The 12,858-nt window shown below is 42.0% G+C and overlaps 1 protein-coding gene across 6 annotated transcripts in view; it reads left to right on the top strand.

The window, feature by feature from the left end:
• The window catches only part of CALD1 (caldesmon 1), a 240,348-nt gene that overhangs the window by 211,428 nt on the left and 16,062 nt on the right, over positions 1–12,858 (top strand). For all 6 annotated transcript variants that reach the window (XM_039545565.1, XM_039545588.1, XM_039545591.1 and 3 more), the window contains 3 exons: positions 3,850–4,007; positions 7,287–7,548; positions 9,877–10,017. In XM_039545565.1, coding sequence (XP_039401499.1) covers positions 3,850–4,007; positions 7,287–7,548; positions 9,877–10,017 — 561 coding nt within the window. The remainder of the gene's footprint in view (positions 1–3,849; positions 4,008–7,286; positions 7,549–9,876; positions 10,018–12,858) is intronic.

The raw sequence follows: 12,858 nt of genomic DNA, 5'->3' as shown, positions 1-12,858 counted from the left end.
TGTAGGTTTCACTCAGATTAGCAATCAAAAGTCTGGCTGCTTCGTTGAACTGTCCCAACTGGTCTGGAAAGTTCATCAGAACAAGTTTTCTCATGACATGAGACTCCTGGTATTTCCTGTTTCCGGTTTGGCTAGACATGCTGCAAAAGTAGCCTTTTCACATGGTATATAGGTATCTCTACTTTGATAGAGATGGGCCCCAGACCTAAACCTTAGGGTACCTCTACACTGCAGCTGGGCGTGCACTTTCCAGCTTGGGTAGACAGATAGACGGTAGCTCTTCTTGAGCTAGTGCACTAAAAATAGCAACGTAGCCAATGGTAGCACAGGCAGCAGCTTGGGCACATACCCAAGGGATCTGTGCAGGTTTCTACTCAAGTGGCTACCATTTTAATTTTAGCACACTAGTGAGTCTCTGTCTGCCCAAGCTGGGAATCATGCTCCCAGCTACTGCCTAGAAATAGCCGTAGATGCCCACAGTTTTGGGGGGGCATTCCAAAATTGAACCCAAATCAGGAACCAAAGTTTGCACTCTTTATAATTGACAGAACCAAAACTTTGAGGTGTTCAAACTCTGGGTGGAAATGTTGCATCTCAAGTTCTAATTTACATTTCTAGCAGGAACCTGGAGATGGAGAGATGTGAGAAAATAAAAATATAGACAAACAATTTACAAACCTCCAAAAAAATTTCAGTCATGTTCAATTTGATTTTGGGGTCAAGATCTGTGGGGGGAGATGAATGGTGTTTTTTCAAGATGCTATCACAGATCTGATCTAATTCCACTAAAGTCAATCGGAGCCTTTCCATTCATTTCAGCGTGAGATGGATTGATTCCTAATTCACTGAAATGTGTAAGAATGCAAAAATGTTTCCACTTTTAGGGTGCACTGCTATGAAAGGGGCTGTTCCTGCTTCTGTTGAAGTCAAAGGCTATTTTGCCATTAAAATTAAAGGAGCAGGATTTGACCCTAAACCTTTGAAGTGTTTCTCTGATAACCTATTTTAGCTTCCCTTTTTTTTTGAGTCAAAAAGCCCAGTTGTGTTTATTATTTGTGTGTGTCCCTGCCCTCTCCCCCCCCGCACTTGGTAAAAAACCATAATCCTTTAAATCAAATCCTATTAGCCCATGAAAAGGTATTCCCTAGCCTGTTAATTCTAAAAGTGTATTTTTTTAATGTTAGTTTTCTTAGCAATTTCAATTAAGATGTAAGATATACTACCTGCCCCAGCTGGGACTGCAGCTCAGGCAGCTGACATACTGGGTTTTTAATGAGACTTTGAAGGGACTTGATGAAAATCTCATAAAAGGAAATTCAGCCCTTTCAAAATCCCAACACAGAAGTCCTGGCATTTGAAATCCTGAAACAATCAACACCACAGGTCTCTAAATCACTCAGAAAGGGATTGAGTAGTGCAGGGGATTGCTAATGAGAGCCAGAGCTTTTCACTGTTATTACATCACTGGTTCAAATCTTGCCTGGATTGGGAGTGACCAAAAGACATTACAAGCTGATGACTGTTCATTAGAGTGAGTTAACAGGAATGATTGTCTCTGACTAGTTCCTAGAAGGTAGGAGTTCACATCTTCAAAGCCACTACTGTTGCCACTAGCAATAATAGGCTTGGCTGCTGCTAGTTCCAGCATCAAGGCCAAAGAATGCATGATCATGGAAACTGAATTCCCCTCTTACCTATTAAAGTGATTCCACTTAGTCATAACTGAGGGTATGTCTATACTGCACAAAAAAGTGTGTTTTGAACTTGGTTTACCAAACTGCGGTTCAAATAGCAGTGAAGACCCCATCAACTCAGGTTAGCAGCTCAGGTTTAACCCCAGTCTCCACTATAGTCTTCAATTCAAGCTGCTAAACTGAGTTAACAATGAAGACACGGCAACTTGACTTTTAACTCGGGTTAGCAGCTGAAGTTAAAACCTCTAGGGGAGCCTGGGGTTGAAGTTGAGCTGCTATCACAGGCTACAAGATGAGTTGCTGTGTCTCCTCCCTCCCACACACACACTTACAGTCCACACCACATGATAGCTGTCACTTGTGGTCCTGGCATTGTATGAACAATACTTAATGCCAGTTACAGGCAGAAGAGGTCTTAGGGGTTCAAACAGGGCCGGCCCACAACATTTTGGCACCTGAGGCAGGGAGCTCCAATGATGCCCGCCATGCCCCCTCACTTGCACCAAAACTTTGAAAGGTCTCAATTCTGCCTTCCTCCAGCACAGCACTCCACCATCTCTGTGCATCTAGAGCAGAGAGGATACTTATGCACCAGCAACAGACACAATTTTCTACAGTCTGGGTCCTAGTGCGGCCCCCCAAGTCTGGCACCTGAGACGGCCGCCTCAGTTCGCCTCATGGTAAGGCCAGCCCTGGGTTCAAGCTGCGCAGTCATGTCAGGTGCTTTATCCCCCTCCATCCCTCGAGGCTCCTGCTTTTGAAAAGTGGGAGGGGATGCCTTGGAGGTGAGGCTTTTGAAAGGTGCATTGAGCAGACAGAGGATAGAAATAGTGCAGAGGTTTGGGCTTTTTCACTAGACGCAGCTTGGAGTACATTTTTTTTTTAAAATGTGTCCTAGAATAGGACTGTGTATGCTTTATTTTTCTCTTCAGTGATCAGATGGAAGGGTAGTAGGATGCAGAGGAATATAGGTACAGTTTGCTAAAGGTTTACAGACAATTCTCCAAATAAATGATATTTAGGCTGCCCACCAGAGCGTTTCCCAAATATGGCAAGGCTAAAAGTGAAAAAGGAGATCTTCCTTGGGTTAACATTGGTATTTTCCTCCACTGCTATTCAAAGCTTGTTTTGGCTGCTGGTGTAGCTAATTTCCTTAGTGGGAATAATTCTGTCCACAGAACAGAAGAACTGAAATCAATTGCCATATCCTGCACTTTCCATTAGCATCCAACCATGACTCAGCATGCTGGGGTCAGGCCATCAGTGGCGATAATAAATAGTTTTCAGCCCAGAATTTTCTGGGTGGGGATTAGAGTGCGAAACTAGTGCATAATGATTCTGGATCTTAGTCAGACTTATGTCGGACAAAGGCTTGTAGGGGAAGGGGGGAAATCTTGCCTTAATGTTTTCAGAGACAACATCTGCTTCTTCATAGGAGTAAGAGCTTCACATCCGACAGTATCCTCCTCCACTAGTCACTGTTTAGACTGGGGTACCGGTGATAACCCCAGTTACATATTTATCAAAGCAAATATTGCTAAGAAACATAATTTTTAACTACTTGACTATTGCAAACTATACTTATAATAGCTAGGTAGTATGCACCTGCTGTGATGCTGAAAGTCCTAGGTACATCCGTATAGCACATACCTCCTGTGCTGTTGAATGTATTAGCTACATCCACATAGCATGCACTTGCTTTGTGCAAATCAGTTTAAGATTATATTATTTCTATTGCAGTAGCGCCTAGGACCCCAACGTATCCCTGCCCCAGAGAGCTCAGTCTACAATTTAGATAATACACAACAGGTGAATCAACAGACACATGATCAGGAAGGGGATGGTGGGCAAGGTAGTGGTAGAGACTGGCTTGATTGCATAAGAAGGTAAGGATGTTTGAGATTTCCAAGGCCACAGCAGATTTGCACACAATGTAGATGAATTAAGCTGCCCACATATTTACCATATATCAGAAGGCGAGGGTGGTTGCAGGCCACATTTTAGAACCTGACAGGTTATTCCTGCCGTAGAACATTTGAAGACAGTTGCCCATTGACAGTGGGAAACTTGTTTTCCTTTTCAGTCATCCACACTGTCTAATTATGATTTTTTTCTTTTGTTTTTGGTTGTATGCTTTCTAATATCTCCTGAGCAGATCAAAGACGACAAGGCTAATAAGGACAAAGCACCTAAGGAGGAGGTGAAGCCTATCTGGGATCGTAAGAAGGGATTTCCTGAACCAAAGCCACAGAATGGAGAGCGTTTCCAGGAACTTACTACTCACAAACTTAAACATACCGAGAATATTTTTAGGTAAGATACACATTAACACCAGATTTGTTTATATCAGAGTAGAGCTGTGGGGCTTGTTGCCTTTTATGGATCTCTGTTAGCGTACTTTTAGCTGTGTAGTACAAGACTTAAATTTCCAACATCATTGAAGGTTGTAATATTCAATGGCTCCTTAGAAATAAATTCAGGATTTCAAGCTATTTTGTAGTGGACTCCTACACACTTCACTGTAGTGGGGAAATGAGAAACTCATAGCAGAGTAGTAAACAATAAGCAAATAACTCACCCCCTCCGTGGGGATCGGTAATTTGTTTTTACCATACTCCTATCATCTACTAGACATTTCTTAAGGAACTTCTTCTTTTCATAGTCTGCATTATGAGCCAAGAGCTGTGCTTTGATACCCTAGTGGCACAGGTGCCTGACTCTGAGTGAGATAACTCATTGCCAATTACACACCTGCTTTTAATTACACCCTATATAACCAGTTAGAAGCAGCCTTGCCTCCCTAGGGTAACTCTTTCAAGAGTTGATCTTTTGGTTGTTTGAGCTAGTGAGCCTTGAAGCTAATGACTTCTGCACAAAAGAGTGATTATTTGGTGGAGTGAAAACTACATAAGAACATAAAACTGTCTGTGAGGCTTCTGCTACAGTTGGAAATCTAAAGGTAACTGGTTGGTGGGGAGAGATTTGGAAAGGTTCATCTCTGCTAGAAAGTGGGGCAGCAAGGGGGAATAAAAGCAAAGAAGTGGAATGGACAAATAAGTTACTAGTCCTCATCTAGTTCATTGTTGTGCATCCTAGCATTTCCCTAAGGGTTCCTATGGGGAAACAAACTTTTTCAAAGGTGAAATGATTCAAAAACCCCTATAACTAGGTTGTCATATACCATAGGAATGGAATAGCAGGACTTGAGTCCTGTTAGTAATTGTTCTGTATACTCAGTTCAAATCACCACTAACATGAGTTCTGTTTCTAACATATGTATATAACTTTTTTTTCCACATGCTTTATTTCTTGTTAGAGCAAGGACTTCTTTGAAAAACTTCAAAGGGGGTTTCTGCACTCTATCTATCTTTCTTTCTTTTCTTCTCCCCACCCCCGGGGGAGAAAAAGTTTGTTTAATCATCGGGCTTTAGTTTGGGACTACCTGTACTCTCATTGTTTATAAACAAGATGATAGCAAGAGATTGAGACTCATAAGATAAGTCTAAATGGCAATGATGGGGAAATAAAACTCCTTAACACTGACTGAGAAATCTGAGGCTAAAGAGACATAGTGTCTGTCCCATCTTTGTCTCTGTCGCTGACAGAATAGTTAGAAAACTTTATCTTTGTGGTTTCCCTTTTGCACCTGCCCTTCCTCCCCACTCTCATATGGGAGTGCAAAAATCCTAAACATGATGGAATGCATTTTTCATATTGTTCTGTCATTTTTGTCTCTCTCAAACCATCCTATTTCTCCTTCTGTGTGAGGGCTGACAGTTGGCTTCTTTATCTTAGCACCAAACAGGCACTTCTGAAAGCTCTTCCTCGGTCTAGAATCTCAGTACTGATTTCTTGATGTTGGCAGCAAGGGCCTGAGATTCCCAGAATGTGCTGAAAGCAAAGAGGCTCAGGGAAAAAAATATGAAGAGGGTGACTACCAATTATTGTTCCCTACTAGAGAATATGCAGAAACAACGGAGGAAATCCTCCATAGTGTATATTAATGAAGATAGAAATAGCCTGTGGATGTACATGATTAGGAGATAAACAGTTCTTTTCAGTAAGAAAGACAAATGTGTCATTGTTTGGACAAAATATTCACCCACACCTTCCAAACAGTGAAGAAAAAAATTGCTTAAGGCTAAATTCTACTCTCAACTATACCAGTACAAACCTGGAATATGTCTATCGACTTCAGTGACTTTACTCTCTATTTGCCCAGAGGTAATTGGAGGCAGAAACTGATCCATATTGCTGAGGGAAAGCTTAACTTTTTTGCACTGTTGGCTCTTGCGGCATTTAATTGTGCAACACTGTGGTTTCATTGCTGTAGTATTTAGGATCTCCTTTTTCTTGGGTGTAGAACAGGGAAGAAAATAAAAACAATATAAATGCCTACTTGCCCTTTCTCTTGTAAGTATCATGCTGATACCTCAAGTGTTGACCCCTTTGTCTGGTGTATTAATAAATACATTTCAAGGAGCAAACACTTAAACACTGATGTGGTAATTACATACATCGGTGGTGCTATTTGACACTCTGACAAAAATATGTACCTCTTGTGGGAAGCATGAATGTACTATTTTTTTAAATGTCTTTGATTATAAGAGCTGGTTGGAAAATATCTGGTTTTGGTTTGTTTGGGGTTTTTTGTCCCCCTGTGGAAAAAGTCAATGAAAAATCTAGTTTTGAGTTTATGAAAAATCAAAAAGTCACACAGAAAACTTCAACCAAGTTTTTGACCAGACCTGATATATATGCAAGTTAGCAAGCGGCCAAGATAACAATTGGTATTACATTATTGAGGCTTCTTGTGTTGAAAATATTGATGGAATGATAAGAATATTCCTCCTACCCCGGGAAACTGAAGACTAATGCCCTAGCAATGTGTTTTAGCTCTCCTTAAAGAGATTTGTCAAACACTTTATATAATCCCTTAGAGAAGACATTTGTCTGAGAAATCAAAGGATTATTTGTCTTTTATTACACAGAATATAGTGTTTGTTCTGGATATGTATATGTTTCACTTCTCTGAGCTTTAAATATTTATTTATTGCTTTTCATTGGATCCCTGAATTTGTTTTCTGCATAGATTAGTCAAGTATTATGCTTTTAGAAGCTGGAACATATCCCTGTAGGTAATATTCTCAATTACATGGTGCAAATATGTAAGGATAAGTGCGTATATACTATGGAGCTGGGACTAAAATAAAATAGATCTTGAATTTAAAAAAAAAGACATGAAATTTTCAAGTTCATGAGTTAAGATCTCTCTAGAAAGGGGGCGAGACACATTTGTCTTAGGTTCTGAGGCAATATGATACAAAAACTACCCTTCCAAGCATGTGGGACCCTTTGGTCCCCCAGTGTCAGGGGAAGGCAGAAATGTGCCTCTGGGCTCAGCAGCCTACTTCAGCCCCTGATGAAACCTGCTGAGGGTAGTACGTGCTCTGTGAAGAACAAAAGATCTTGTCAAGAGATGTTTGTGTGTGTCAGGTTCCTATGTTGCTGCCTAGTTGAGTGGGAACGGGTGATCCAAACTGGCAAAGGAAAACCTGTGGCATGTTAACCTGCTTCTCAATTCTTTCTCAGCCGCTCCGGCATGAAAGCAACTACAAATGCTGAGGATGGTAAGCCAGTGTCCCAGGCTGAAGCCGGCAAACGACTAGAGGAGCTGCGCCGTCGCCGAGGCGAAAATGAGAGCGAGGAGTTTGAGAAGTTAAAGGAGAAGCAACAGGAGGCAGCCGTGGAGCTGGAGGAACTGAAGAAAAAGCGTGAGGAGCGTCGGAAGATCCTTGAGGAAGAGGAACAGAGGAGGAAGCAGGAGGAGGCTGAGAGAAAAGCCAGAGAGGAGGTAATGGTGTAGTAAGAAAACCATGAGATCCAAAGTTAGACTCTGTTCTGCTTCACTTGCTCGTATTGGTCTTTCATTACATCAGGGGTCGGCAACCTTTCAGAAGTGCTTTGCCGAGTCTTCATTTATTCACTCTGATTTAAGGTTTTGTGTGCCAGTCATACATTTTAATGTTTTTAGAAGGTACCTTTCTATAAGTCTCTAATACATAGTTTAGTTATATAAAGTAAATATGGTTTTTAAAATGTTTAAGAAACTTCATTTAAAATTAAATTAAAGTGCAGAGCGCCCCCCCACCCACCCCAAACCGGTTGCCAGGACCCGGGCAGTGTGAGTGCCACTGAAAATCAGCTTGTGTGCTGCAGGTTGCCTACCCCTGCATTACATGATCACACAACGCTGGGCAGTGAGGCATACTCTTGGGCAAATCATCAAGGGGACTGCACAAGAAGAAGGGCTTTGCTTAACCTGTGTACGGGTGGCATTTTAGGCCCTGGAATAGTAGCTCGGCTCGGGCCCAGATTCTCAAAGGTATTTAGTCTCCTGTCTTACATTGAAAACAATGGGAGCTAGGAGCCGAAATAACTTGGAGGATCTGGGTTTCAATACCTAAGGCAATGTTGTGTGAAAGGCTTTGTTTTGGTTTTACTTTTCCTAATGTCAGCCAACTTGGAAGGCCCCAAACTAGACTCTTTTATTCCTGGATCTGCTACTGTTAACGGACTGTTACACCTTGGGCATGTGGCTTTACCTCTTTGTCCTTGCTTCTGCTCCCTCCCTTTGCCTGTCTCATCTATTTAGACTGTAACCTCATCAGGGCAGGGGTTGGCTCTTGCTATGTGACTGTACCTAGCGCAGTGTGGCCCCAGTTTATGTTGGGAACTCTAGGTGCTACAATACAAATACTTAACAGATACAGATCCCTTCAGTTTTCTCCATCAGATTCCTCCTTTTGGGGGCCCTACCACCATTCCACTAAGTTTTTCTTCTCTACTACCCACTAAGGTTGACAGAGGCTACAAAATTGGGTCTTTTATCACCCATTTGTACAATGCTGTGCGATGGCACATGCTAATGGACAGTAAAGCTGCACTGTTTCTGTAACCTTTAATCTCAACTGCAAGTACACAATATTGTATATTACATAATCATATACACAGTGTGCTAGTAAGATCCTGATCTAATCCTGGTGCAAAAGGAGATAGCACCAACAGGTGACATTCTTGTCCCCTGCAAGCCAGTGGTAAAACCTCACAAGTGGGACCATAATGTCATCTGTGGTTGTCTTAAGAATCTTAACTCTGACTTTCTTATTTCCCGGGCATACAAAATATCGGATGCAATGTTGCAGCAACATAGGCTCTTGTTTATTGTGGGTGTTTTGGGGCACATATCTTAAATTACAGAAATCTTGTTTCTATCTGGGGAGGGAGAGATGAGACTAACACAGATGTTTGTTTGCTGCAAATGGGATTAAATGCTGGTTTTATGATGGACTGAATCTCATTAGAAATCTTTGACTCATTTAAAATTAATACCGAAAAATACATCTGCTTAATAGGGCTACGAGTGACTGCCCTCTAGTTCAACTGATGTCTTACAAAATAAAAACCCACATTATCTCTGCAGAGTAATAGCCCTTCTTAGGCTGTATATGATGCTTTTCATCTTCAGCGCATTGGGCATATAGTAATCTCCACCATCTACATGAGGTAGCTAAGTATTCATCTCTGTGCCACAGTTCTCCATCTATAAAGAGGAGAAGTGACTTGCATGAGGCTAAAGAAGGATTCAGTCTTGGAGGTGGGATGGGACCATGGGAGTACTTGGGTCTGTTCTCTGGCAACTAGGAACTTCCTCTCTGTTTTCAAGGGAATGAATTCCATTCTACCATCAATATCCTCACTTAGAGATGTTAAGTATGTCTTTCAATAACATTTTTAAGTCAACTTTTAAGACTGTTATACTTAACATTCAACTTCTAAAGTCCCAGTCCTTTAGTGAAAAACAGCATTTTTCATAATGCACTGCTGTCTCTCATTACATACTGGGCCATGACAGTACACTTTAAGGAGGAAATGTATTTGGGAGTGGGGGGAAATTAAGATCATATAGATCAACACACGCACTTGATACTATGGTTGCCTAGTGCACCACAAATACATTATAAATAGCTAGAACTAAAATAGGTCACTGACATTTCTGGCTGGTGTAAGGATTTGTGTTCTCCATGAATCCTGTAAATTTCTCCAGGAGTTTAAGGGATCTGAGGTTGATGTGGTCTCTTGACAGAAATAAATGACTAGCTATGTGCTCATACTGTCTTAGGAGGAGAAGAGGCGGCTGAAAGAAGACATTGAGAGGAGAAGGGCTGAAGCTGCTGAAAAACGTCAGAAGATGCCAGAAGATGGTTTGTCAGATGACAAGAAGCCATTTAAGTGTTTCACTCCCAAGGGTTCATCTCTCAAGGTAACTTCTGCACTAAGTCTATAAATGAAAATAGAATAGGGACTCAAGCTAAAATCCCAAATACAAACACCCCAAAATTTTGGGAACACTTTAAATCTGAACAAGGATCCCAATTTGAATTTTGCAACTGGTCCATAGCCAAAACTGTGGATCCAAAGACCTTCAAACCTTGTAATGTTTGAATGGTGGGGAGGGATAGCTTAGTGGTTTGAGCATTGGCCTGCTAAACCCAGGGTTGTGAGTTCAATCGTGGAGGAGGCTACTTGGGGATCTGGGGCAAAAATTGGTCCTGCTAGTGAAGGCAGGGGGCTGGACTCAATGACCTTTCAAGGTCCCTTCCAGTTCTAGGAGATTGGTATATCTCCAATTATTACCTTTATTTATGAAATCCAGGTCAAGACCTTGCAGTATGAGCCCCTCTCTAGAAAGCTAGTGAGGCTGTATGTATATTGCCTAGAATGCAGGATAGCCATTGTTCTTGATAATCAGGATGTCTAAAGAGAGCCCTTTCTGATGTCCTAAGGAGGATATCACTTTGGAAAATGTTAGTGTTCTCAGTGTCTAACTTCAGTGATGTGTAGTTAGAGAAACTGGAGAGGAATCAGAAATGGACTCTTCCTTTCTACCTCCTCAGTTCTCTTCCTCCCTAACATTTATGAAGAACATATGGCCACAGAGGACTCATCTCATCTACATGCTTATACTGTATATTAAATCTATTTACCAGTGGGTGAAACTCTCCCCAGAACAGAGGGCTACCGTAAATCCAATCCACCACATAAGCCCCAACTACAAATTGTTGGGCTCAATAATGTAGGTTTTTGTAGCAGGGAAGAATAACTACTTCTGCAGCAGGAATTACAGGATGGCTCTCTCTGTGGCTTGTTATGCGGGAGGTCAAACTAGATGACCACAGTAGTTCCTTCAGGCCTTTAAATATATGGGTGAATCCTGACCTCCTACTGAAATCAATGGGAATGTTGCCATTGACTTCAGTGGAGGCAGGTATTCATCCTATGGACTTGTACTGCCCTTTGCATAAGGAAGGGGTGAACTCAAAGGTTTATGACCTGCCTCAGATCCTCAGCAGAATTTCCATTGAGAGCAATGGCGACAGCGGGGCCCCTGCAGCTCTCAGCTGTGGTGGGTGCTTCCCCTCCAGCAGGGCTTGGGCTCTAATGCCCTCTCGGGCTTCTGTCAGCTCTCCTCCCCTCACCCATTATTTTTAGTAAATGTCACTGACAGGTCACAGGCTTCCATGAATTTTTGTTTATTGCCTGCAACCTGTCAGTGACATTTACTAAAAATAACTAACTGACATAATCTTAAACTCTTTAGTAACTTATAACTAAGGTTATCAGTAGTTATGGCACTAGCAGCTTCTTTCTAAGCCTCCAGCTGCTAGAAATCAAGACCATTGTGCATGTTCCTTCTGTCTGAACTTTTTCTTTTTCCTTTGCGCGCTATGATGTCTGGACTTCTATGAAATGCATTTTAGGTTTCTAGCTGACAAATGGCATGATAGATTTTTTTTTTTTTCCTCTCAGTTTGAGGGAGAGTTGAAAGTGTTTAGTGGAGAAATTTTTAATAGAGTTAGATGCAGCTTCTAGTCTTCAAAAGCTTTTCTGGTAAAGCTACATGGGAAAAAAATCTTTGGTAGACAGCTTAAACTTTCCGAAATTTGTTAAATTTCAATGACCATATTTAGGGGGAGATAATAGCTGTGGTCTCGGTGGTGGGAGAGGATTGATGACTGTAAAAGCTCACAAGAGCAACTGTGCTAACTTTGCAGGAATTGTTCTTATTTAAAATATATATCAGTGACACTCCCTGAACATACCAATCCTGGCTTCCATGGGCAGCCATATATCTGCTGAATACAGCTGAAATTAGCCTCCTAAACTGTTGGCCTACATCACCTTATTGGCTTCCTAGGCTCCACAACTGAGGTTTGGATAGGTTTATGTGCATGTTCTGTAGGGTTCACTAGATCACATTTTGACCAGGATTTTCCTTCACCCTCATTGCTCTTGCTTTTATTCTGAGCTAAATTTCATTTTTTCCACAAAGGAGTGATTTGATTGAGGAGCGGGAGAAGACTTGTTGAACTGGGACCTGGTGCACATCAATATATAAGAAAGAGGCAAGAAAATGGTGTGAAAGGGGTGTGGCATGGTGCCATTTTAGGCACCAGCAAACCAAGCTCCCAACCGAGCCGCGAAGAGGAGGACCCGCGCGCGGGGACCGAGGGCGGCGCGCCAGCGCTGCCTGGGGCAGCCTACTTTGAGCACGCTGGCCCCTGGAAAGTGCCATTTATGAACGCTGCATTTGCCTGATAAGTAAAGGGCTGACTAGAGGGACATAAAGACCAACAGCGTTTAGAGACTCTGAGTAAGACATGCAGTCCAATGTCATTCGTTACTTTTTTTTGTGTGTGGATTCATATCTATAAAGACCACTCTGATCTAGCATACCACAGACCGTCATCCAGTAATACCTGTTGATGATAAAACAGTTAAACCAAAGTATATCAGTGAAACCTGAGGTCCGCTGCTTCAAGAACACAACGGGGCATCACGGTTGCCATCGCTGGCAAATGAAGGGAGCTAGGGGACACCTGAGGAACAGGAACCTGATGTGTAGGTAGGAGCAGAGTTATGGATGGCCTTTTAGGCAAGGAAACCTAGTTTGAAGTTAATATGGAGGGTGAGGGGAGTCAAGAAAGGGAATTAAAGAGCAGTGTGTTCAGGACTTCTTAGCAGCTGTGTTTTTAGGAAAATGACCATGACTCTGGGGAAACTGAGGTGGGTGTAGAATGGAGTCCCTCAGATGAGAACACAT

Source organism: Mauremys reevesii, linkage group 1, assembly GCF_016161935.1.
Source record: "Mauremys reevesii isolate NIE-2019 linkage group 1, ASM1616193v1, whole genome shotgun sequence".
Classification (NCBI taxonomy): domain Eukaryota; kingdom Metazoa; phylum Chordata; order Testudines; family Geoemydidae; genus Mauremys; species Mauremys reevesii.
This window is presented reverse-complemented; position numbering and strand designations above follow the sequence as displayed.